Source organism: Natator depressus, chromosome 2 (genome assembly GCF_965152275.1).
Source record: "Natator depressus isolate rNatDep1 chromosome 2, rNatDep2.hap1, whole genome shotgun sequence".
Taxonomy (NCBI): domain Eukaryota; kingdom Metazoa; phylum Chordata; order Testudines; family Cheloniidae; genus Natator; species Natator depressus.
Genome location: NC_134235.1, coordinates 17,830,682 through 17,858,183, shown reverse-complemented (window position 1 = coordinate 17,858,183; position 27,502 = coordinate 17,830,682). Strand labels below are relative to the sequence as shown.

Genomic DNA, 27,502 nt, shown 5'->3' with positions numbered 1-27,502 from the left:
TGTTTTTCCCCCTCACTTCCAACTTTTTTCTCTGTTGATCTCCTTCCTCCTTATGGTATAGGCTAAGTTTTCAAGGTAAAATGATTGTAGCACTCAGCTCAGATCAAAGCTATCAGTTTTGGAATTCAGTCCCTCTTCTGAGAAAGAATTCACTGGGCACTACTGACTTCACTTAATTCAGCATAGATACCATCTCAGAAGAGCTCTGCCAAAGTATGGTGAGGATTACATATAAATTGGTTTTATCATTGAGATTATTATTTGGATAGCGTGATGTTTTTGTCAAACACAGTACTCACTAAAATTGTTATTTTTAAATCATATCTATGTTACTTTCCATTTGTTGTAAACTTCTTTAAATGTTTCATGAAAGACACAGGCACAGTGTCACCCTCTGAAAAGTAACTGGTACACCAAGAGAAAGTTTAGACAAACTTTGCAAGCTTCACAGTACATATAGAATAAGCAGCAATCAAATCCTGTTCAAGTAATTAAGTACACCAAGCTGGTGGTTTTTCGTGGGAAGCAGGGGGAAGCTTACTATACATGTGAGCAGAAAAACAAAATAATTAATGCATTCATAACCATGAGTTTTCACTAAGCAATTTATTCTGCCTGTATATCTTCTAGGAAATTAAATCTGAAACAAATATAATGATATATTAAAACAATTATTCTACACAGCAAAATTAGTAAGAATAAAAATCAGTTAAACAAGCTTCACACACAAAATGAAAAGAAGTGTGTATTCCTTTTTTCTTGCTATTACATTTACCTACATTTAATGGAATACAAAATTAATTTGCAATCACAATTTATCACCAGCCTAGCTGTTATTAGGTTGCCATTTCCTGTATGCATTATGGAAGAGGCAAGTTTTGAGGAAGGACTTAAATGCAAACACCATGGCGGTTTTATGGATTTTCACTGGGAGCTTCTACCTGATTCAGATTACAACCATCTCAATATTAACCTGTCTTGATGAGACATCAAGTAGGTGGCAGCTGTCAAATGTTTAGGCAGCATGACAGACAATGCTAAAGGCTGCTCATACAGCAGAAGCTGCTGCAAGTTTTCAGCACCCTTTATGAGGGCATCATGACATCAAGCTTGCTACAAAGCTGTGGATTTATACAACAACAGTTTTATGCCAACTCTGTTGGATGGAAGTGAAACATGGGCACCGAGGAAGGCTGAATAATACCGGATTGATGTTTTCAATTCTCATCCTCTCTGCCAGCTGCTCCATATCAAGAGGCAAACAAGTACAACAGATCAAGAACAAAAAGGAGTCATTTGAAGCCAAACCCAGCTATTCCCTCTGTCAGCAATGGTTCAGTTTCAGCAGCTTTCTTGGTATGGACATATTATAAGAATACAAGACCAACAAATTCTGAAGCTTGTGTACCACGGAATGCCACTAAACACCAGTGATCACATAGGTATCAAAAGCTTCAGTGGCATGGCAAGATTGCCAAACTGTTGTGATGGTCGAACTGAATATACAATCAGCCTTAAGCACCTTGCCAAACACTGATTCAAGCAGCATTCAATTTGCAAGGAGGCCATGTCCCTTTGAGATTTGCCATGATGATTCCCCCCACTCATTACTGTATTCTGTTTGCGTGCATGTCTGTCTAAAAAGTAGAGAATCAGAGTTGGAAGCAGTGAAGGAATTTCAAGAGGGAGTGTGACAGTCATAGCAATAAATTGGGAAGATCAGCATAGCAAAATTTTGAATCGACTCGAGGAGCTGAGGTTGCAGGCATAAAGGCCAGAGGAGATTACAGGGGTCAATGTGCGAGATGATCAGGGCTTGGGCAGAAGTTTTGGCAGTGTGGCAGAGAGGAAAGGTCAGATCTTGGAGATGTTGTGTAGTAGGAAGAAGTGGAAAGGGGAACGAAATTGTATGAAGTGAGATTATAAAATAGGAGGGTTAATTAAATGGAAAGCTACAAGAAGGTTGTTTTAGATGAAATTAACAGCATGAATAAAGCTCTCACACCAACAGTAGCAAGACTGCAGAACAGAGCATGGGAGAACCAAATGCTCAGTGAAAGAGAATCAGGGAGGGAAGAGAGACAAATAAGGTCCATGAGGTAGGCTGGAGTATTTTTTTAAAAAGGAGGCAATTCTGAATTAGATCCTGAAAAGCTCAAATTATAACCATATAAAATAATTGGGAAACTTTACCAATAGCTTAAAAGCCCTGCAATATTAACATAAGGTTAAAACGTTGATTTCTGCATCAAACTGTGTTTTTTCTACCCTTCCAAATTTTCAGGAAAGGATTCATCATTAAGACATTTCCCCACTCATAATTTTAAAGCAGAGAAGAGAATTTATCTTTCTTCTAATTCTCTGCAGTTAAAGGAACAAATGTCTCTGATACTAACAGATTAGACTAAGTGAGAATTATGAAAACTCAAATTATTGTCACTTTACTTTTGACATTTCTCTCAGTTTAGACAATAAGTCAGATTCACTTTCACGTTCTTAGTGCCTCAATGCTGGATTTGAAACCCTGAAGTGGAAAGTTTATTTGTGAACAATTTTCTTTATTATATTGCTCTTTAATTATGAAAATATTTCTACTGGTCTTACATTTCATGAGATCTTGTTCTTACACAATTTAAATATTTCGGCCAAATATAAGTTGAACACCCCTTTAAGAGAACACCTCTTCTGGTTGAAGGATCCATGTAGGGCATCTGTTCTAATTCTCCAGACTGCATGGTGAATATTCCATTGTGGCTTGAAAGCAGCAAGGCTTAACTGAACAGCACACTGAGCAGAGCACCAAGGACCACTTCCAACTGTGCGATTAACTGATGAGCACATAGGCACACTCCTGTAAGTAGAGAGTTCCAAGGCAGCAGTACTCTCCTGAACAGCATATGAGCCACTAAACAGCACTGAGGGGCACTCTGGAAGGTGCCCCTAAAAAATGAACATATACAGTAAAAAATTAAGGCAAGTTACTTTGCCCTACCTGAAATTTTGACTTAGAACCACTCTCTTTACCCACACCAGACATTTGTTCTTAAGACGGAATCAGCTGGGCTTTGTTTGCTTGTTATAATCCAGTATTTCTGTTTCTATTGGATCAAGGGTAAAACTGATGACACAGTATATGGATATGCACTGCAGCTTGTAAATATACAGAGCTACCATATATACTCATTCATAAGCCAAATTTTTTTAGTAAAAAAGGGAAGCATCAGAGAATGGGGTGAGTTTATGAAAGGGTAGAGAGGAAAAGAGGTTGGACACAGCCCCCTCCCACCCACAACAGAGGGGGCAAGGAGAGGCAGTACAGTCAGTGGAGCCAGAAGGGAAGAGGCAGGGCCAAAGTCTCTCCTCTTCTGGCCATGCTGGTCTCCCCCAGCCTCTGAAGCAGCTGCAGCTCCAGGGCTGGCAGGCTGCGGCTGCGCCACCCGGCCTGTCAGAGCAGCTCAAGCCGGGCCAGAGACATCCAGCCCTGGCCCGCCCCAGGTAAGGTGGGAAGGGATGGGATGGGGAGATTGTGGGGTCATATGGCGGGTGGTGACAGGGGTTACTCCCCTGACCCCCAGCTTCTCCCCCCACAAAAAATTTCCCCACCAGTTGCTGTCCCAGCCCATCAGGGTAAGCTGCTGGTGGGCCGGGACATTTTGTTTACTTAGGTTTACCTCCGTGTCTGCGGACGCTCGAGGTAAACAAACCGTCTCAGCTGGCCAGTGGCTTATCCTGATGGGCCGGGAGCCAAAATTTGCTGATCCGTGAATTAAAGGGTCGGTTTATGAATGAGTCATAAAAATTTGCCATTTTTACTTATCTATCTGGGGGGAGGGTCGGCTTATAAATGAACCAGCTTACAATAGAGTATATACGGTAAATATCATCCACTGCATTTTTCTGTGGCATGTAATTATAAGCATGTGACAGGATTTAGCAGCCTCTTCCCTCCCTCAATATTTCTGATATCCTGATTAGAAGTCACTCTTGAAAAACCTGTACGAGTGCTGTCCCTGTTTCTCACTTGCTTTAGAGAAATCATATACCTGGTTTTACTTATTTGGTGTGGAATTAGCTAAGCAGTAAAAAATAATTATCCTGAACTTTTTTTATGAAGCAAAGAGGCTTTTGATTTCCTGTGTGTTTTGCTATCAAGAACATATGTACTAAAGCACTCCTTTGAAACTTAAGTATAGCTTAGTGTCTAAACTTAGCTCTTACGTAACTAACCACAAGCACTGCCACGATGCCGGACTGCTTGGTAACATGCTACAAATTGCAAAAAGGCTAGAAAAGCTGGCTTTAAATTTTGTACTATTGGGATCTTTTATAGTCAATATTTTAAGTAACTTATTTTTGGATTTCAAATTGGAACAAATTAGAACTTTATGATTTATGTTACAGTAGTGCAGGGGAAAGCGTGTGGTAGAAATAAAAGTCAAAGAAAGATGGCTTTCCACTTTAACCAGTGACTCAAAAACAGACTTCCCAGTGGTTTCAGAACAGTAAATTGTAATCAGCAAAGTTTAGGCAGCATGACAGACAATGCTAGAGGAAGCTCATACAGCAGAAGCTGCTGCCAGTTTTCGGCACCCTTTATGAGGGCATCATGACATCAAGCTTGCTACAAAGCTGTGGATTTATAGAACAACAGTTTTATGCCAGCTCTGTTGGATGGAAGTGAAACAGAGTACAAGCAGTTGACTTAAAAACTAGGCTTGATCTACTCTACCAACTTACATCAATCAAGAGTTTGGAAAATCTACACCCCCAAGCGACACAGTTATACCAACCTAATCCCCTCTCCAGTCAGCTGCAGCACTGTAAGTGTAGACGAGCCCTTAGTCAAAGCCCTTGAAATCTAGTGCTTGGTCTTTCCTCCTCTCTCTCAACACCCCATCAGCAGGCAATCTTCTCTACTCACCTGGTTTCAACTACCGTCTTTTATGTCAATGCCTCACTATGCCTGACAGTCCCTCTCTGTCAAAACCCACATCCTAGCCTGTTTTTCTGATCTCATTTTCATTATCCTATCGTTATGTTAAACTTAACGTGGCCCAGGCTCAATTCCTCATCTTCCTTCCTTCCCCACCCCACATCAAGCCCTCACCAGTTCCCCCTTTCTCAAGCAGTGTTAATACCAACAATCTTCCAGTCACTCACACCTATAACTGAGATGTCATCTTGGACTCTGCCATGTCTCTAGAACCACGCATTCATATGGTATCTAAATCTTGCCATTTCTGCCTAAATAACAACTCACAGGATTGGCCTTTTCTCTTTGTCCACAGTGCCAAAACTCTGATGGACCCTTACCTCGCTTCTTGACTGCAGATGCCTCGTCTCCTTCAAGTTTATTTGATCTTTGCGACTGGGTTTCATTTATTACCTATAGAGAAAAAATCTTCCCAGCCCATCATTCTGACCATGACACTCTTTCTAAGTCTCTCTACTGGCTTCCCTTTCTCTACCACATCAAATACAAGCTTCTCATCCTTTACTTTAAGGCCCTCCACCAGTTAGTTCCACCCTTTCTGTCCATTCTAATAATTTATCTAACATTAGCTGCCTTGTTTGCTTTTTTGCTGCTTTGTCCAGTTGCCCCATATGCATCTTTACGCTTTCTTCTATTCGCATAGAATGCCTTCTCCGAAATGATCTGTAAAGGCACTGTCACAGTTTCAGGGTAACTGTACCTGAGTTCCCCTTCTGTGATCCCTCAAGGGCACCCACAGAAAGGTTTCCAGCTCTTGCTCCCACTTTTTTGTGCAGAGACGCACATCTCACTCCCTTCTGACTGGGGATTTTAAGGCTGCACTAATATCTCCAGCAAGCCAGACAGCCTAAAAAGGCCAATGCCTGCACTTTGCTTTTTCTCTGAGGGCTACAAAGAACATACCACCCATAGTTATAAGTTACCACACTGCTCCTTCTAAGCGAGCACTTTTATTCTTAAGGTAAAAGCATTACAGAAAAAACATATTAAAAAATAAAAGAAACTACACACATGCTAAAAAGCTTACCAGAGATCACCTCCAACTTCAACCTAGAGCTCTGGTAGGTTTTATTCCCTCTAAACTCACAGAAGGGTTTTTCCTGTGGTTACAGGTTCATCTGTCTTAGATCCAGAACAAAGGCTGGGCAGATCAGCCATTTCTTTATACAGATCAGGCCTGGTAAGCAGCAGACAATGACCCTCTCCTCAGGGCTTGCCTTCAAGAGGCTGGGTTTTTGCATAACTGGAGTTGGGGAATTTGCATTAAGCTCTCCCTATGGATTCCCCAGGAAATTCACTTCACGCCTACTGTCCCAAAAGTCCATACTTGACTGGAACATTTTCAATATAATCTTTTGAACTCCTTTACACTCCCCAGGCCTCACATCTGTCACATCTACCTCCTAAGGAAGTTATATACAATCCCAGCCCACCTTAATACATAAACTTACTACAATAAAGTCTTCAAGGATATTGCAAGAAGTTGCCATATCTGTCACAGCCACTATCTTATCTTCCTTCAAATACTTCCTCAATGACTTCTGCTATGATGTCTACAGAATACTACCAGCTAATAAAGGCTAAACAGGTGGCAAGCTGGGACTACTACTTCTGAACTGATGTTTGTCTGAAAAGCCACTACAAATAGTCAGTCACTCTTCAGAAAAGTATCTTTGTATTACTGCTACTTCGTCCTCCCCGTGTCCCAATCCCTCACCTCCACCCACTCATGCACACACATTTTTGTTATACCCACTTTAAACATCTTAAATTTCAGCCCTGAATATTCAAACACTTATGTATATGAGTAGTCCCACTGAACCCAATGGCTTTGTTCATGGGCAGAGTTATTCATAAATGCCTGCATGATCAGGGCCTCAGACTGTAAGTCTTCAAAGCACCAACTTCTTACAGTTTTTACAAGACGCTGTCATGTTGGGCACTGACTTGGTTAGGACCTCCAGGCATTACTGTAAAATAAGCAATTACATATAAAAAGCTATGTTAAAAGAACATTAAGGTTATATTAAGGCAGGGGTTCTGTGGAAAACATGGGATCATGATAATTAAAGATTATCATAATATTAATTGAAGTTATTAATATTAATTTAAGACTATCATAACATATATACTAGGGGGCAGTCTTAATTCTGGAACTTCCTAATGCTGAGTGCTTGATTTTGCAACCTTACAAGCAACTGCAAACATGGGTCTTATGATGGAAAGTATTAGGCAAAATTAGCCAGCTTCCATATGAGGAAAGATTAAAAAGACTGGGACTTTTCACCTTGGAAAAGAGACGACTAAAGGGGGATATGATAGAGGTCTATAATAAAATGACTGGTGTGGAGAAAGTAAATAAGGAAGTGTTATTTACTCCCTCTCATAACACAAGAACTAGGGGTCACGAAATGAAATTAATAGGCAGCAGGTTTAAAAAACAAACAAAAGGAAGTATTTTTTCACACAATGCACAGTCAACCTGTGGAACTCCTTGCCAGAGGATGTTGTGAAGACCAAGACTATAACAGGGTTCAAAAAAGAACTAGATAAGTTCATGGAGGATAGGTCCATCAATGGCTATTAGCCAGGATGGGCAGTGATGGTGTCCCCAGCTTCTGTTTGCCAGAACCTGGGAATGGGCGACAGGGGATGGATCACACTCGATGATTACCCGTTCTGTTCATTCCCTCTGGGGCACCTGGCATTGGCCACTGTTGGCAGACAGGATACTGAGCTAGATGGATCTTTGGTCTGACCCAGTATGGCCGTCTTATGTTCTTAACTATAGGCATGCTACAATGTCTAACATACAGAGTCACATTACCTATACCATAATGAATTTAAAGTAGTTTTAGCACTACATGAGCTTTGGAGTCATCCTGCCAGTTTTTGTCATTTTACAATCCTGTTTTTTTAATGTCTTTCTAAACTAAAGCAGAAAGTGACCAGCAGTACAGGATAAATAAGTTTTAAAAACAACAACATTTCACTTTCCTGTCTCATCTTAGATATAACATTTAACTGCAGCAGAGAAATTTTCAGAACTTTGCTTTTTTTAAGTTGTCACATACTGTGCTGTAATTGGGACCATGAAGTACTCTAGTCCCAGTCTATTTGATTAAATATCTATTTACTATTTTATTGATGGAGAGTGTATTAGTGCAGTGGTTCTCAAAGTCAGTCCGCCGGTTTGTTTACCTGCCGCGTCCGCAGGTTCGGCCAATCGCAGCTCCCACTGGCCATGGTTCGCCGCTCCAGGCCAATGGGGGCTGCGGGAAGCGGCGCGGGCCAAGGGACATGCTGGCCGCCCTTCCTGCAGCCCCCATCGGCCTGGAGCGGCGAACTGCAGCCAGTGGGAGCCGCAATCGGCGGAACCTGCGGACGAGGCAGGTAAACAAACCGGTCCGGCCCGCCAGGGGCTTTCCCTGATCAAGCGGCAGACCAGCTTTGAGAACCACTGTATTAGTGTATCTACGGGAGGAAAAGCACTATTAACATTTTTATATACAGATATGAAATGTTCATAGTGCTTTTATGGTATATTACAACAAAATTCTACCAAAGACCAGAACAGACAGCAAAACACGTGAAACAGAAAATTATTTTGGCACTCATGTTTTGTAGTTACCTAACATCACCTTTCATCCCATCTAAGCAGTTCCTAAATTTACCTACAAATATGGCTTTATGAGATTACTACTACTGAAAAATCCTGCAGACCTGAGAAAGTGCTCACAGTTTTAAACTTCTCTTTACTACTATTCAGTGAAAAGTGATATTTAACTCAAATTGCAAGAGTGCTACAGAAATTTACAGTAAAGTAGTCATTGGAAGCAATTGTTAGTGGTGAAGGCTATGTCATAAGCTCAAATCCAGACCAGGTCAGTAGAGACGGAAAATCATAATCTGATGGCTGTTTAGCAGCCCATATAGAGTGAGTTTGGAGTCGTGGTCTAGTTTTAATATACAAGTGACCATCTGACAAACCCCACCAAAAATACATATAGTGCACCAGCTGTCAGCCTTAAAAGAGAGACTAAAGACCGTGTGGTCATGCTGACCAAAAGTTACCCTTTCACTGCAGACGTCTTCCTCCAGTTTAGGATTGAGGCACATTGGGAAGGTAGTGAAGAGAGCCTTGCATTGCTACTGCACATTTGAAACTTGTGCTGTGAATAGCTGTTTTCATTCCCCAAGATTCAAATAAGCTGGCACTTTTCACAAACACTGAATTCACACATACTACTTTTAATGATAGAAAATTAACTGTTTCAGTAATTTGGTTCATCAGGCTATTTGGTTTAAAAGCATGCCTGCCAAGAACAAAACTGAGAGACTACACCTGAACAGATCAGATCTATACTCACAACTAGTGCCCATACACTATCCTATCCCATGCCTTCAATAAGTTGTATATTGTCTTGTGGTATGACTACATACACCCAATGTTCTAATGACCCATCAACTTTGTATATAATTTATATATAAACTACTGTGCAATACTCCCACAGAAAAATAACGTTACAATGATAGCTCTGGCAAGGATATTTCTGTGACTTTAACATTATGTCAAGAAAAATCTTTGTAGGAAAATACCAAAACATTCCAAGTTTTGTTGAACAAAAACAATCACCATAAAATTTAATTTTCTCTTAAATCCTTCATTCTCCTATCAATACAAACATGTAAATATCGGTAACACCCATTATTTTACCTTTAGTAGGAATTACCACATAATCCCAATTTATTGATGAAATAATTACTTTAGATAATCTCAGATACTTTAAATTAAACCACTAGTTTATATAACGAGTCCTGCAATTCTCTTTGCATGTGTTACCTGATAAAATACTTTTTTACTAGTATTTAAGATTCAAGCAGTTTTGATTTTACAGAGCTCACATGGTCTGTTTTAGTTTCCTGACGCGATGAGAAGAACTCACAAGATCAGGTTTTTGTGTGGAAACACTTGTGAAATTTAAAATCTGCTTTCCATTAATATTCTGTAACATTCTCTTAAAACAGACTGTACCTTAAAACAGACATTCCTGCCAGTAAGTTCATTTACTAGAATATTGCAAAATGCAAACAGTCTCAAAGTGAATTTAAGATTTTGAACTAATATGTGCTCAACTTTACTGACTACAAGGGTTCCATGTTCTGTAGCAGTGTGTAATTGCTGTTTTCTCACTGACAGAATCTCACATTACATTTAGTTTTACTTAAATATGATTTACAGAGAAAACTGAAATACACAAGAGTACTTCACAGAGTCCTTCTTAGTCTTCTGATGTTCTCTTGTGATGTTCGCCATCTGCTAAAAACGTACCAAATTATGGCATATATATATACTGGTGTCATTTGATAACAATTTCTTCTCTAATTTTTCACCTGATCCCAGGCTTAATATTGCCATCCTATCAAATCATAGATTCAGAGATTCATAGATATTAAGATCAGAAGGGACCATTATGATCATCTAGTCTGACCTGCTGCACAACGCAGGCCACAGAATCTCACCCACCCACTCCTGCGAAAAACCTCTCACCTATGTCTGCACTTTTGAAGTCCTCAAATTGTGGTTTAAAGACTTCAAGGAGCAGAGAATCCTCCAGCAAGTGACCCGTGCCCCTTGCTACAGAGGAAGGCGAACAACCTCCAGGGCCTCTTCCAATCTGCCCTGGAGAAAAATTCCTTCGTGACCCCAAATATGGTGATCAGCTAAACACTGAGCATATGGGCAAGAGTCACCAAATCTCGAATCTCCACTAGCCAATGAAGATAGCTTCTGGAATTCAGTTAACGTGATATGAAAGGAGTCACAAATGAATACATATCAGTGTACTGAGGCAGTTAAATAAGCTACACTCTGGCTTCTTGCATGGTGGGACAAAGTACATGAGGAAACCCTAGTTAAGCTAGCCAATAAATTCCATTACCCTTTCTCCCACTTAAGTATACAGGCCATCAGTTATGACAGGGAAATGAGGAATTCACATTTCAATGATGTCTTATTGGCACTGATTGTGAATATGGAAAAAAAATCAGAACAGTTTTGTCACTGTCTTAATGAGACAGAATACTGATGCAATTGTTGATTAGAAAGAAGGTAGGCATTACGTTAATTTTGGGAGGGCACTACACAAAGCGGGTCATGTCGAAAGGTTTAATTCTCCTACTGTGGATAAACCAAGTTTTTAAACAAACTATCACTTTTAAAAAAAAGTGAGAATGCAGTTTCCCTACAAAGTCTTTATATGGGGCAATCCACCCATCTAAACTTTTCACTTTCTTTGCAAGCCATCCCCATGCCCGAACTTCTGTGACTTAAGAATCAAGTTAAATATCTTTTAAGTACCCAACAGAACGGTTTACTGGTTTGCCTTCTCTTCCCTCTGCCCCCTCAATAAAGACTTTCCTAAAAGTTACTGTAACTTCAAAAGTAACCCAGTTTAACCTAAAGTGCTGATCTATTAAATAAAGCATGCAGAATATATATAGTTTCACAAAAAAATCCCCAAACTATCAATACAAATATAAACAATGCTCATTACTGATCCTCCTATGAAAAAGGCAATGTACAAAGTAATGTATTTCACGAAAACAGATATTATATATTCCAAAGGTCCAAGATTTGTACTATCACTACATAATGGTGCAACATATGGCACATTAAACTTATCTATTCTGACTGCTGAATAGGTTCTCCTACCTATTTTGTTTTTAACTGGAAAGTCACAACTGAGACTGTCAGTATATTTTTCTTATTAGATAAATGTTATATTGTATTTGAAGTACATCTATACTTACCCTAAAAGTTGTCAGTGAAAGAGAATATCAATGTTGGATTTGAGCAGTTCTATGAAATTTTACTTTAACTCTTATCACTGCCTTTGGAGATGTAGCTTTCAAGAACCATCATCTCTACTACCAAACGTATATAATAATGACTGTCCCTATTTCAGACTGTTGAAAAAAGAAGGGTGCAATATTGTCAAGTGCAGAACAAACTAGATTTCTGACAATTGTACAAGTGTACAAGTATAAGACATACCGTCTTATGAAATGATTAATCTTCAAGTGAGAAATAAGTTATATTAAAGGCTGATCACTGCCACAGATTTAAAAATAAAAGGGATGTTAATGCAATTGTATTCATCCAGTAATTCTATTACCACTCTATTACCTAAAAGTTATTGTAGAAAAGAATAGTTCCACTATAGTTTTGAACATAGGGAACGTTAATTAATTGTAATCTTACAGAATTACGTTTTGTATCCACAAGACTACCAAAAGAATGTCATGATTAATACTATTCCTTTGCATGCCACACAAGACATTTTGTCTCCTATTAGCACTCAGCAAAATTTTGTAATATAGAGAGAATCTGTATGTAGCTCTTGAAACATGTGAGTTGAAATGTTAAGAAAATCATCATAGGGAACTGAGAGCTGTGAACTTTCAATCTAAGATAATAAACGTTTCACTTCGTTTATATGGCAATATACTATCAACTTTGACCTAATATAGGGAAGAGAAGGTTTTACATTGTTTTTTTTTTTGTCAGTCTTGTCCCTAAAATATCTACTACACTTGTCCCATTCATTATAAAAACATACTGAAAATCATGATGTCACAAGTGACAGATGCAGATCACAAGATGCAACAACGCCATCTCTGCAACTACACAATACATCCAGTTCCCTGAGTACCCTTCCAAGTTGCTCAAACAGGGGAGTAGGTTTAAGTACCAATAATATAAGTATAACTTCCGGCTGCTAGGCTGAATGGGATAAAACCAAATTGACAGTTCTATTGCATCATTTTGCTTTCCCTTTACCCACAGTTTCTTTCCAATTTATCTCCTCACCCTACATTCATCTCTTCACCCTGCCTCACTTGTGAAGCAGATTTCCTCTGCAGTTTTCCCCCGGCCATCACATTCTTTGCTGGTCCCTGCCAAGCAGAATGGATCTACCACTATGCTGCCCAAGAGCATACAGCCTCCATTCCTCCAACCTCAGACAATTCTTCTACTGCCGCCGCCACCACAGAAAGGCAAAATCTGCGTGTTGTTGTTGAAGAAGTTCACGCAACCTTGACTGTTTGACACATAACAGGCTTCAGCCCTCAGAGGTTTAAAAGGCGCGTTGCGTGCATGTGAAGGATGAAACCTGGCGGCAGGCTACCACCATTAAAAGAATGACTGAAAGGAGAGTATATTACATACCACCGCCTCTAGCCCCTTGACCTGGGGGTGCCACTCCCCCCCTGTCCCGCTACAGTTTCTGCGGGGCGAGGCGGGGATTCTTTACCTCCTCCAGCAGCGTGACCGTGTTCCTGCAGTTCTGCAGCCGGGTCGTGAAGCTGGAGGTGGTCGGAGAGTTGTAATCCTCCGTGGTCTCCGCGATGAACTCGGGCACGGTGATCTGGTCCGGCATGATCCTGCCCGGAGGGGACGAGGAAACAGAAGCGGGGGGCGGGGGGAAGAGAGGAAAAAGAGGGGGTTAAATACAACACAGCGAGACACGGAGCATCCACCAGCAGAGCCGGAGAGGCAGGAGCTCCTCTGCCCGGCTCCCTGCGGACGGGGGTCTCCCTCCGGCCGCCTCAGCCCCCGCCCGCCCGCGCCGGCAGGGGGTGCTGTGGCCAGCTCTCCCGCTCGCGCTCGGGGGCTGAGGAGGCGCCTCGCCCGGGGACCCCTCGCTCGCCGCTGTCCCGGGGAGGGGGCTGGGAAGTTGAGCACTAACTTGTGCGGGCTCCGGCTGCGCCCCCGGCCGGGCGGAGGGGGGGAGCGTAGAGGGGGCGGCGGAGAAGTGGCGGGGGGGGGGCGGCGGCGTTGGCGGCTCCGGCGAGTTACTCGGGCTCCAGCCGCCTCTGACAGCCACTGCGTGAGTGACACTCGGCTCAGCAGCCCACCCTCCCGCAGCCGTTACGTGGGCAAACAAGGAAGTGCTCTGCGCCTGCGTCGAACTCGGCCGACACACACGCGCGCGCGCGCGGCCACGGCGGGGTGCGCGCGCCACCCCGGAGCAGCCCCGCGCCAGACCAAGAGGGCGCGCTGCGGGCCAGGCTGGAGCCTCGCGCGCGCGCGCGCGCTCGAGCAGGCGGCCTCCCTGGGTTAGGACCTTGAGTTTAAGACCGGCAGACAGATTGAGGGCGTCGAAGGGGGAGCGGAGCCGCGCCGGGAGGGGCGCTACTCCTTCGGTGGGCTCTCGCTGTTGCTGTTAGCCCGGGCTGGCCTTAGGCACCCCCCCCCCCCCCCCCCCCACACACACACACACAAAGCAACGCCGGCATCCCCTCTACACGCGCTGCCCTCCGGGCACTGGGGCGGGCTCGGTGCCGGCTCTCCTGGCTGAGCAGTGGGAGCCAGCGGCTTTGTCCTGTGCGGCTGGAAATAGACGTCGGAGAGCATGTCTGCGCAGCGGATTGGGGGGATGCTATTGTTTGTCTTTTTGTTTGCAGCCAAAGCACAAACATAAGGAAGCGGGCAAGAGCTCAGGAAGGAGCGCCTGTAATATAAGTGATACACTAAAAAACAAAAAAGCAGCTGTAGGACAGATTTGAGCAGGGTTTGCCCACAGATTTCTCATTTTCTCTGACACGACAGATGGTCTTCCTTCACCAGTCTGACCCATGCTAGCTCTACCCAGCCATATAGTCTAGTCCCCTCCTGACAGAATTGCACAGTTATTCTGTATTACTTAAACAGCCCCATAAGATGATTTCGTAAGGAATGTCATCTCATGTTAATAGTCTGACCAAACATAAGAACAAGTTTAAATTCCAGCAACATCTTGGCATCAGTTAATATGATTGTCACCCAGCAAGGCACAGATCAATGAATTGCTAGTCTAGTTCCTGGATGAATCCCAAGCTATCTAATCAGCTGAAGATAAATCTCAAGGGCAAGACTGTAGAGATATATAGATAGATATTTAAATGTCCATCATAGCCATCAAATTAAAATGCTTTTGCTGTTTTTAGCACTCATAAATCCTTGTGCTGCAAGCATTTTATAATGGGGGGAAGGGGCAAATTAAGATATTTCATATCTCAATAAGATTATGTTCCTGATGAAATAGTCCAGGCAAGCTGATTATATTGATTTTCTCCCCCACAGCCTCCACTTTTCATTGATAGTAAGACATATGGGGCACCTGTTTATATGATCACAAAATATAAACAATACATTTTTAAATAAAGTTAATTATATATGTGAATCCTTGAAAATTATGCTACTTTCAAAAAGAGCTATACCTGTATTTTTAATACTGAAAAGACTATTGTATTGCATAGATCACCATTATTCCCATCTGAATAAATTAAAATAGCAGAAGGAGTAGCCTGACATTTTCCAAAACCATACATTTCTGGGATACACTTAGCAACTTCATGTCTAAAGTTATATAACCCATAAAACTTTCAGAGGTGATATTTTTAAATACAGTAATATTTCTAAATAAGGGAAAATACATGGGAAAACAATGCAGAAAATGTAACTTTAGGAATTAACCTAATGAAAAGAACAGGTGCTTTTTAAAATTTCTCTTAAATTTTTATTTCTGTATATGCCTTTTTTTTTAAAAAAAAAGCTTAGGTTTACGAGGCCTGAATAATCACCAACCGCATCTGCTGTTTCAATCAGATTTGTATATTATGCTGCGTGGAGCCCCGCTCTTCCGCTGACCTGCCACAATACGAGCGGAACATTAAGAACGAAGTAAACACATGTATTCTTAAAAACTTCCCTAAAATGAACATTGTGTAGTAAGTTTCTTCACATAATACTCCATATAAGTAACCACACGGCTGTAAATCACACATAGGTTTTAAAGTGGATTCGCATGTAATCCTAAAAGTGTTCCTACATTTTAAAAAAATAAAAAAATCAATATAATACTGCAATTTTTGGATAAATATTAAAACCAGAAGTATCTGATTTGTGCCTACCCATAAATACATGTTCTCAGTACAGTTTGCATCCCTTCCCTGCCAGAAAAATATGAGCAGTGCTGAAACAGTCCTGACTGAACAAGTTTCTTTCTTTGATCATGGTGCCTTAGCAGCAGCCCTCCATGTGTATTTATTCACATGGCCTGGCTTTCCTCCACATAGATGTAAGGGCTGTAAGACTGAGCCCTACATCGAGGAGGAGCACTCACTCTCATGTACTTTTCACTAGTAAGCTGGTAGGGTCAGGCAGTTGAATAGCACAGACTTGTTGGGAGAGGACAAGCATTGGAAACTGAAGTGATGATATAAGCTTCTGAAAACCTGCAACCACTGAAGCCATAGAGTCAGAGTCCCTGGGCCAGATCATCCAGTCAGCTGAGTGTTGCATTCATGCAGCTGACAGGATGATTAGGCTCTGGTTATATGTTTCAGGGGCAGGGGTGGATTTTAAAGAGAGTGAGACAGAGAATTAAGAGCCATAAGAAAAGTAGGGTTCAAATTTTCCCTAGAAAAGGGACCTATCCAGAAAGATACAATGTTCTCTCTCAGCTCCCACTGAATTCACAGGTACTGCTCAGTACTTTGCAGGATGAGGCCAAGACCATTCAAAAACAAAACACACACACAAAACAATGGACTAACAATAATGGGATTGTAATAAAACAAAAAAATCATGGAGCTATTTTGTAACCATGTTCTCTTTGAAGGTGACCAGCTGTTGTCCCTTTTAGAGAGCCCTGGGACTTGCTCACAGATGGATTACAAGTAGCACATAGATCGTAGCTGTCTGCTGTTTCTAGCCTTTTTTGACATTTTCTTTGCAGCCTAAGGCTTTCAATTCTGAATATCAGCATTGAGATGCTTGTCACAACTGCCCTCGTGGAAAGTCCCTGGTGGGTACAGAAGACATCAGCATTTATCAAAAAAAGATTGGAGCTCTTGTTTCAAAATGCTGTAATTCCACTGCTTGGGTGCTTTCTCAGTCCATGTTTAATTAATGAACTCTCTCAATAGGCTGTTCTTAATAAGACAGGGAAAAAAAAAGTAAATCAACTACAGTATCTTTGATCTGGTCTTACAATCAAGATGGCTGTGTAAATGGTAGGTGTGTATCACTGATGCTATTATTATAAATAATTTGTATCACCATAGTTCTTGGGGGCCAGCACCCCATTGTGCTAGACACAGAACAAAAAATACAACAAAGAGATGGTCCCTGTCCCAAAGATCCCCATTTAAAGACAACAGACAGTGTGAAGACACAATTACTGTGAGGCAGTTATGACCAGTGTAATAAACAGCAGTCACAGCATACCACTTGCCTCACTATTGTGAAGCATTTTGGAAACATCATGACATAGGCTGGTTTTTAGGAGAAACTAAAAGGAGGATAACGTAGAGTGTGTTACAGATATTTACAGCAAGTTCTTACCGTGTCTAATGTAGAGGCATCAGAAAAAGCACAACACTGTTTATCCAAAATTTTGACAAATGGGCAGTCAAGGAGGGTATTGTTGGTGCAGTGGGAGTTTAAATCTCTGTAGCATGTAAGAGATGATGGGTAGGGCTGGAGTAGACCAGAAGGGCCTTAAAGTGAAAGACAATTGGTTCATGATGAAGTGGAAAAAAACGGAGACAGGAGGAATGCAAGGAGGGAGATGATGAGATTGAATGAGCCAGGAAGGTGATCTTTACAGCAGTGTTTTGAATGGATATAAGTAGGGTATGAAGGCCAGAGAGGAGGAGGTTTCAATAGTCAAAGTGCAAGAAGAGGAGGATGTGGATAAAAGTGTTTTAGGTGCATGGATGGAATGGAAAGGCTGGATCTTGGAGATGTTATACAGGAAGAAATTGCAACATTCAGACACAGCCTGCATATAATGGTTTTAGAGAGAGGGATGCCCAGATTATAAAACAAATTTCCAATTTGCATAATTGTATTCTTCAGTTTCAATCAAAAGTATTCAATATTATTCTTCTCTTCTTGTTCTAATCTATTGTATAGCGTTGCTCTATGCTTAAAACAGCTACACCATTTCATCCCAGAGGTGGTTGCATTTTCATAGTGGATTCTTTAGTATCTCTCAGGAAGAAAAACTTTATATACATAAAGTATTATGGTTATATATGTATAGGTTAAGTCTCATAACAACATGCAAAGAACTTCCACTACCTTTAAGAGGAAATACACATGTATATCTATGTGCATTAGAATATCTGGTAATATGTCTAAAATTGCAACTGTTATAATTTTGGTTGAACGTTGAGGCTGCAGATAAGAACAGTTAAATAAATACATAAAATTAAAGTAAGGACGAATTTGGCTTGTTATTTGCAAGTATGGTATCAGCTGTACCAAGATTCAGTACATATTTTTGTAAATAGGTCGCACATAGCTTGAATGTTCTTGCTATTTATTATTTACATAAGGATATATAATATCATCTACTTTGTGCTTGAGCTTGAAATGTTTTGTTCAGTTCAGGAGCAATTTCACCTTCAGAAACAGTGTCCTAGCACCAGCATGTTCAAGCAGCTGACTCAACCTTGTGTGAAAGGTAAGAAAAGTGTATTTTAAATACAGCATGTTTATACTTTTAATCTCACATGAAATGCACCATGTACTCACAGTGAAAGGCTACATCTATTTTAAATGTTGAAGCCTACACCACATATTGACATTGGTGCTAATTTGCTATAAGGAAACCTATACGATAAATTGTAAACTGCCTGCACTAAGGAGACTAGGGGATATGACATTTACAAACAAACCTTTGAAATTATTGTTATTTTTGGCACATAATAATAGGGTACCTTTACAGTCAAAGAAAGCAGCTGTCGCTCTACCTCACATAAACTGTTTATATACAAAAAACAAAAATCTGATCAAAATTCTGATTGACACGATGTGTTTTTGAGTTACAGCATCCAGCAGCCTGGCTTGTGGAATACATAAGCTGCCTCAATGTTTTTTTTGTTACTCCTGTCTGGCTGTTTTCGATACTGGCATCAGCTGATTTCAATTTTCAAACTGACAACTTGAAGTATTTTTTTTTACTTGGTGTTTAAAATTAGATAAGGAAACATAGGCAACTATCTTGGAAATTACTATTTCAGTTTCAGAGCATATTTTCAGTAATAGCAAGGTAAACAAAAAGGCCCTTTTTACAGTCTTTCAATATTAATATGATAGGAAAAAAGGATCCATTGTTTTCCCATTATAGATGACATTTTAGTAACATTAAGTTGTGTCATTTTAATACTATGTGTTTATGAAAAAGATCAAATAAAAACAACTGATTACATGTTTTGCATATTGTCCATTTTATCTTTAATATCCTGTGATAGGGGCTTATGCTAATGGTGGATGCCCTCAAATAGCTGTGTCAGAAAGCAGTTGAAAGCAAAAACCCTGAAAACTAAGTAGAGCATTAAGTTACATGAGATTAAGCTGATTAATTTGCTGATTCAGTTGTGCCTTTGTTTTTGGTGTTGTCATGAAAGATCAAGAGTCATACAGACAATTGCATAATGGCATTCCAGACTCATAGTAACAAGCAGAAATGGTCTATTCTTTGGATCCTCGGTATCCTGCCAAAATAAAAACAGAGCAAACAGGAACTAACCCCAAGTGGTACCAGGATGATGCCACAGAAGATGTTCCCTTGTTATTACTGTAGGTGTGTTGAATATTGTATTCTTTGATTGCAGATGCTCCCTTTAAGAAACCCTCTCTAATTCACAGGAAAGATAATTGTGGGATGAGGGGAAAGAGCTTAGATTAAACAGAGCTTTCCCTTACCTTAAAGAATCTATAGAAGATAAAACCCCAGAGTATATTCCCTTGAAGGGCCCTATTTATGGAGGGGAAAAATCTTGTTAAAGTTGATTGCTGGGAAAACAGCCATGAGTTGAGCTCCTTGGTGTATTTGTCTTCTGGCAAACTTGACCCTTGTCTGGACTGGAGTGCAGATAGTAAACCGCAAAGACCACCTAAGCAGTGACAAGTGCACTCTGGGACAACAGTAGAAGGATTGTCCCTGTTGGGACTGTTATGCCTGCAACCACCATAAATTGCAACCCCCCTGCATTGGCGAAGACTAGCACAGCAAGGAGCTGCAAAATGGTTACTCTTCCTTGAATCAAATTTGTTCTGAACCATGCTGTGGCTGCCCAGGCATTTGTGTATGGTGTGGAACAGATCTGCTCGGGCTGGGGAGTTGATGGGGAGAAATGCAAATATTGGTTAGCATGTGTATCAACAAGGCTAGTGAATTGCATTTGCATAACGAAAGGGGAAAATAGTATAACCCTGAATCTGGTCCATTTCCTCTTTGTATTAGAAAGTGATAGCAACAGGTCTTGAAAAAGGGCAGAAGTAGCCAGGCTGAGTTTTCAATATGAGAAACTGTGCTGACTAAAAACAGAGAAAGCTGTGGCACGAATTAACAGGTTTCAGGGCAGCAAGTGCAGTAGGCTTCTCCAGAATAAAAAACTGAAATAGTTCTTTAAACCATATTGCAAACATTTCAGTATTTTCTGTCTGTTACAGAGGGAGTGATTGTGCTACATCCCTATCTAAGCAGATCCCGCAGTCCTACTGGGGCAATTGAACAAACACTGATGGTAATGCGAGTTTTGGCTGCCTAGAACCTGCACATTCAGGCCCACATGGAGAGGCAGTGTGGTCACTGGATAAGGGATTGGGCTAAGAGTATTGCCTGCTGGGAAGTGTAATCCCAGCTCATGTAGACATATGCTAGCTCTACTTGAGCTAGCACACTACAAATAACAGTGTGGCTGCGAAAGCACAGGCAATGGCTTGGACTAGCCAGCTGACTACCATCCTGTCCAAGGTCCTTTTGCAGCTAGCTTCAGCTGCCACCCATGCTGCTGTGCCACACTGCTATTGAGCATGATGGGAAAAGCAGAGCTAATGCATGTACATCTACCTGAGTTGGAAATTATACCTCCCAGCTGTAACGCAGACACCCTACGTTTACATTCTGCAGCTAGTTGTGTGCTTTCCAGAATGCTAAAAATAGTAGTGTAACCAAGGTAGCATAGACAGCACCGCAGGTTAGCTAAGTTTAAGCCCACTGGACCCCTGGGTACGTACTCGGGTGGCCAGCCCAACTTGCTGTGCTACCTCTGGCTACACTGCTGTTTTCAGTGTGATAGCTCAAGCAAGCCAGTGCTTGCCTCTCTATTCATGTTGGGAAGCATGCTCCCAGCTGCAGCGTAGCCATACCCTAAGAGTCAGGAAGCCTGGTTCTGTTACTGAACTATTTCACGTTGGGCAATGGGGGAGAGGGATAGCTCAGTGGTTTGAGCATTGGCCTGCTAAACCCAGGGTTGTGAGCTCAATCCTTGAGGGGGCCATCTGGGATCTGGGGCAAAAATTGGGGATTGGCCCTGCTTTGAGCAGGGGGTTGGACTAGATGACCTCCTGAGGTCCCTTCCCACCCTGATATTCTATTATTCTAATTCACTACCTCATACATCAGTTTCTTCACCTGTAAAATGGGGATGTAATGAAATTTAATTCCTGAGTTAAAGTTCTTTGAGATCAACAGATGAAAAGTACTATAAGAGTAAAGTCTTATTATTCAGTCATTTTATTATAATGTTATTTTAAAAATTATGTAACAATGAGAAGCACTCAGGTCAAAGCATTTAAGCACTGCTTGTCTCGGTAAACAAAAGACTTGCAGGCAACTAAAAGGGCTATTTTCCAGATGAAGTTAGTGATGTGCAGATGTAAGACACAAACTTCATTACAGTTCTAACCAATTCCAACCCAATAGTAGTAGTAGTTGTATTACAGCAGCGTCTCGTGGTTTAATGAAGATCAGGGCCCCATTGTTCTAGGCTGTACACAAAGAAACACAGGAAGATGTGTCCTAAAAACCTGTTTTTATAAGAACTTATCCCATTAAGACCCCAATCCTGCAAACATTCACATCTGTGGGTCCAATGAGTTCAAGCAGATGAAATCCAAGAGATGGCTTATAGTGTTGAATGAACACACTTGGCTGTTTGCTTAATTTCTTAAACGGCATATCATTATACTGATGATAAAATGAGTCTACAGATATGAGAAAGTATAAGAAAGGCCCCTCCAACCACTTCATTTAATGATATATCTGCATTTCCTTTATATAAACTCTATTTCCAGGAATTTATAACTCACCTAAAAATAGTCACTCCAGACTTGAACTTGGCATACAAAGTTTCAGCTTGGGAGCAATTTTGTTGTTGCTGTTATAAATTTTTCAAAAAAAAATAAATAAATCTGTTTTGTCTGTTTATGTGCAAAACCTGAAGCATTTGAAGCATGCCAGTTTCAGAACACAAAGATCTGCCATAACTCAGAGGTTTGATGTTAAAATTAAGTCCTGGGTGTTTACAGTCTACAATCTAGATTAAGCCATGCTTCTGTTTCTAAACTAGAACAGGGCAGTTGGATAGCTTAGGGCAGAGGTGGGCAAACTACTGGCCACATCTGGCCCGCAGGACCCTCCTGCCGACCCCTGAGCTACTGGCCCAGGAGGCGAGCCCCCGGCCCCTCCCCTGTTGTTCCCCCTCCCCGACAGCCTCAGCTCACTGTGCCACCAGCGCAATGCTCTGGGCGGCAGGGCTGTGAGCTCTTGCCGGGCAGCGCAGCTGCAGAGCTGCAGCCTGACCCGGTGCTCTGTGCTGCATGGTGGTGTGGCTGGCTCCAGCCTGGTGGCATGGCTGCCTGTCCTGGTGCTCTGGGCAGCATGGCTGTAGCGCCGCCAGCCACCAGTGCTCCAGGCAGCACTGTAAGGGGGCAGGGAGCAGCAGAGGTTGGATAGAGGGCAGGGGAGTTCGGGGTGGTAGTCAGGGGGCGGGGGTGTGGATAGGGGTCGGGGCGGTCAGAAGGCAGGGAACGGGGGGTTGAATGGGGCAGCGGGGAGCAGTCGGGGCAGGGGTTCTGGGGGCGGTCAGGGAGAAGGGGTGGTTGGATGGGGCAGGGGTCCGGGGGGCCAGTCAGGAATGAGAGGAGGGGTTGGATGGGGTGGACAAGGCAGGGGTCCTGGGGGGGCCGTCAGGGGGCGAGAAGCGGGAGGGGGGGGGTCAGATAGGGGGCAGGGGCCAGGCCATGCCTGGCTGTTTGGGGAGGCACAGCCTCCCCTAACCAGCCCTCCATACAATTTCGGAAACCCGATGTGGCCCTCAGGCCAAAAAGTTTGCTCGCTCTGGCTTAGGGTATGTCTACCCTGCAATAAAAGACCCTCAGCTTGGTTGGGGCTTGGACTTTGAGACTATAAAATTGCAGTGTAGTCAACTGGGTTCAAGTTGGAGCCTGGGCTCTGACACCCTGGAAGGGGGGAGGGTGGCCTTTGAAACATTAGTTGAAGTTTTTTATGCCTTAATTTTCCTAGCTTTTCATGAAGTAGTTTTTTTGTTTTTTTGGTTTTTTTTTTAAATAGGAATAGCCTGAAATTTGTTTTAAAATTATCCTAAATCCATATCCAACTAGGTATTTTTAAAAGCATGTTATTTACCTGCTAGGCCATGTCAGTTTATTTTTTAAAATCATATGCAGTAGCAAGCTTTAAAAAAAAAGAAACTGGCATGGCCTAGCAGGTAAATTACATGCTTTTAAAAATGCCTAGTTGTATAGCTGTTGTATTTTTTGAAAAATTTTATAAAAATAGCGATTTAATCTGATTTTTAGGCTATTCCATTTAGCTGTCTGATATGAGATCAGCCAACCCCACTCAGGGCTCTAAAGTAGACTAAAGACTCATGCGTCACAATAGCTGGATCTAGTGAGTGAAGGGAGGCTCAAATTTCAGCCTTAACCCTGAATTTTGTAGTCACTCCTGGGTTCAAGTAAGGATCTCCAGGCAATCTGAATGTAGCTTATTGTAGTTTAATGAAGTACAGTGCAAACTTTAAAACAGAGTACTCACCAGAGACTGAATAAACAAAAGCATATTTAGACAACTGTGTGCTGTTCTACATTCTACGTCACCAAAAGGAATAAGAGTCTGCTCTTTAAAACCCCCACACAAGTCCTAGCAGCATTGCAAACGCCTTGCAGGCTGATTTCAAATGTGTGCTATTTTAAAAGTTAAATGAGCGTTATTTCCCAGATCAGCATGTACTTCACGAGGGACAAACTGCTACTTTTTAGATTCCTTTTGTTAAGCAGCTTTGAAACATATCTATACAATGCAAAGTGTAATATTTTATGTATATTAATATTTTCCCTATTGTGTGTTTAAAGTCATAATTGTCTAAAAGGGATTATTGAGAAATGCTTTTGGCCTTCCCCTGAAAAGCACCTTTTGTGATTAGTCCAAACTAGCAAAAAAAACAAAGGAAGGATTGTCAAATATTGCAACTGGTATCGTCATGAACCAGCATCTGGGGGGGGGGGTGTGTGTGTGTGTGTGTGTGTGTGTGTGTGTGTGTGTGTGTGTGTGTGTGTGTGTGTGTGTGTGTTTTTTTAAAGGTAGCAAATACTAGAAAACTATTATTTTGACCTAAAATGTCGTTTTGCTTTCTTACCGATTCCATAATGAATCTCTTGAAGAAAAACTTGAAAGCCTGGAGGCTGAAGATCTCATGTCTCATCTGTCACCACAAGAAAACTACCTACACCAGGAGAAAAAGTGAGAAAAGTAATTAATAGTGAACAGAGCTGTGGAACTTGCAAGGTCACTTTTTAAAACAGTGTCCAAAAAAATCTATGAATGCCTCAGTAACAAGACTGATTGTCAAAAAATTCAACATAAGTTACTTAGTTACTTTGCAATAAATAATTATACTTGTTTTATTGTACTTGATGTTGCAAGTTTCCTCACAAGACACAGACCCATTAGAAAATCATTGAGGCAACATTATTTATTTATTTAGCTGTATTATAGGTGGGGCTGATAGCACTGCATATAATTAAGCTTGCCCGACATTTCCCATTATAAGACCCTGTTTTCGGTTGCTTATAACTTTGCCAAAGTTTAACTCTTTGGGCTGAAATTTTCCAAGCCTGGTGTCTACTGTGGACTGAAATTGTTTGGAAATTTTCAGCAAACACAGTTCAGCCATTTCTGAGAAAGAGATTAGGAAAATTATATTGTTTTACCTTGTGTGACAAAATTCCTCCTCCACCTTGGTGGGTCCTGCACTTTTTGGCAGATTTGCTCGCCTCAGAGGTTCACGTCAGCCCTCAGTTTGGCTGCTTCTGCTAGAGGCTCAAACCTGCCATTCACCCAACTAACCTCATCACTGGCCAGCATGGGGGAAACAGAGAACAATCCCTGCAGTCTCTGTGTCCCACCTAGTGGGTTGGGGACAAGCCAGAGCCCTTTCCAAATTAGATCTTCCCTTCTGATGTTCCTCACAGAGCAGGTCAACTCCTCCTGTATCCGATCAGGAGTTGGGGGGATGGGGGGAACCCAGGCCCACCCTCTACACTGGGTTCTAGCCCAGGGCCCTGTGGATAGCCACTGTCTACACTGTCCCCTGCATCAACTATGTGACAGCTACAACTCCCTGGGCTACTTCCCCATGGCCTTCCCCCAGCACCTTCTTTATCCTCACTGCAGGATCTTCCTCCTGAAGCCTGATCACACTTGTACTCTTCAGTCCTCCAGCAGCACACCTTCTCACTCCTTGCGCTTGCGCACTCCCCACCCCCCACTAACTGATGGGAAGTCCTTTTTAAACCAGCTGTCCTGGTTAGCCTACCTGACATAATTGATTCTAGTAAGTTCTTAATTGGCTCCAGGTGTCTTAATTAGCTTGCCTGTATTAATTGGTTCTGGCAAGTTCCTGATTGCTCTAGGGCAGCCCTTGCTCTGGTCACTCAGGGAACAGAAAACTATTAATCCAGAGGCCAGTATATTTGTCTTCTACCAGACTCCTATACCCCACTGGTCTGGGCCTACCACACTTGTTAAAAAAATTCTTGAGACCTTTGAAAATTTCTAGCACCTCTATGCTTTTGAGCAGACTTGAAATTTGACAGGGGAAGGGGTGGTGGTGGTGGTGGTGATGATGGCATTTGTGTCAGTAATGTGCTCTGCCTGTGAAAATCTGCCCAAATGTGGCCAAGTTATAATGGTCTGAAAATTCATAATTTGCACATTTAGTAGACATATATTTAACTTTGGCTGCTAAAGTTTCTACATATTGAATCCTTTCTGAGCACCTAATGCTCAAAGCTCCGAGTGCTAGCCAGACTGTGTATGCGCCATCCCCACAGAGTACCCAAGCATGCTCCATCCCCTCACAGTTCCTGCATGTGACAGGACTACACATGTGCCATCCTGGGGTTACAGGGGCTAAGCCAGACTTTCCCTGTAATACCTGTTCCAGACCTGGGACTGGAATTGAGAGCAGAGAGTCTGTCTCTTCTGTGCTCTCAGTGACACCTCCCACTCCACCTGCACTCAGGAATGTGGAGGAGGAACCATCTGATTTGATTGTTGAGGGGACAAAAGCCAGATCAGGGGAGGAGGAAAAGGAGCAGACTGGGACAATGTGACTAGGAGTTTGGAGGGGGAGAAGAGACTGGGACTAGATGGACAGAGAGACTGGGACAAGAAGCCAGGGAGGAGGTAGAAACTGAGATTAGATGAGAAGCCTGAAGGGCAAAATAGGTCTGGGACCTAGCTGTAGGGGAAGGAGGAGGAAGAGGAAAGACAGATCTGATGTGAAGCCAAGAGAGGGGAACTAGGACTTGCTTGGCAAGGAGAATGGGACTGTGTGGGGAAGGAAAATGGGACTTGGACATGGAGCCAGGATATGGAAGAAACAGGGACAGGTTGAAGGGAACGGGGCAGAAATGGTCAAGCTTGCAGGGAAACAGGATGAATCTGTGCCCACTAGAGTGCACTCCCCTCCAAAATCTGGAACGGAAGCCAAACATTCCTGAGTCTCACCCTTCCCCTGGTGTCATAAAATATTTCTGAAACCCACTGACAAAGTGTGTGGCTCCTCCCCCTTTAGTGCTACAGTTACTCCATTAGCTCAAGTGGCAGAGGTCAGTGTGGTGGAAATAAAGATTCCAATCTTGCCTATGAAACATGCTTATCAGTATGATGCCACATGATGGAATCTCTCGGTGGGGGGGGGGGGTTCAGTTTGCTTTTTTAAAAACTTGGCGAATGTTAAAATAAAGTTAAAAGAGCATTTAAATTGTGAAGTCAAGTTCTCAAAACTTAAGAAATGCCACATTTAAGGTAGCCAGTGCCGCCTTGGTCCCCTTGTGCATATGCATTATGGTAGCCTTTAACTGCTTGATCATAAATATACTTCTTCATTCAGTGAGTCTCCTTTTGTTAACCACTCCTCCCAGTTTATTGTCATCTGCAAACTTGCGGAGGGTGCAATCCACGCCATCCTCCAGTTCATTAATGAAGGTATTGAACAAAACCAGCCCCAGGACTTGGGGCACTCCGCTTGATACCAGCTGCCAACTAGACATGGAGCCATTGATCACTACCCGTTGAACCCGACGATCTAGCCAGATTTCTATCCACCTTAGAGTCCATTCATCCAGCCCATACT

The 27,502-nt window shown here is 42.1% G+C and overlaps 1 protein-coding gene across 3 annotated transcripts in view; it reads right to left on the bottom strand.

Moving 5' to 3' along the window:
• Nucleotides 1-27,502, bottom strand: part of ASAP1 (ArfGAP with SH3 domain, ankyrin repeat and PH domain 1) — a 370,981-nt gene that overhangs the window by 261,845 nt on the left and 81,634 nt on the right. For 2 of the 3 annotated variants that reach the window (XM_074943850.1, XM_074943852.1), the window contains exons 2-3: nucleotides 24,500-24,586; nucleotides 13,312-13,441 (exon numbers count right to left, since the gene is read on the bottom strand). In XM_074943850.1, the coding sequence (XP_074799951.1) occupies nucleotides 13,312-13,441; nucleotides 24,500-24,558 (189 nt within the window). In that variant the 5' untranslated portion in view covers nucleotides 24,559-24,586. Of the gene's footprint in view, nucleotides 1-13,311; nucleotides 13,442-22,148; nucleotides 22,217-24,499; nucleotides 24,587-27,502 lie in introns of all 3 variants that reach the window. The other variant, XM_074943849.1, reaches the window with a different exon arrangement.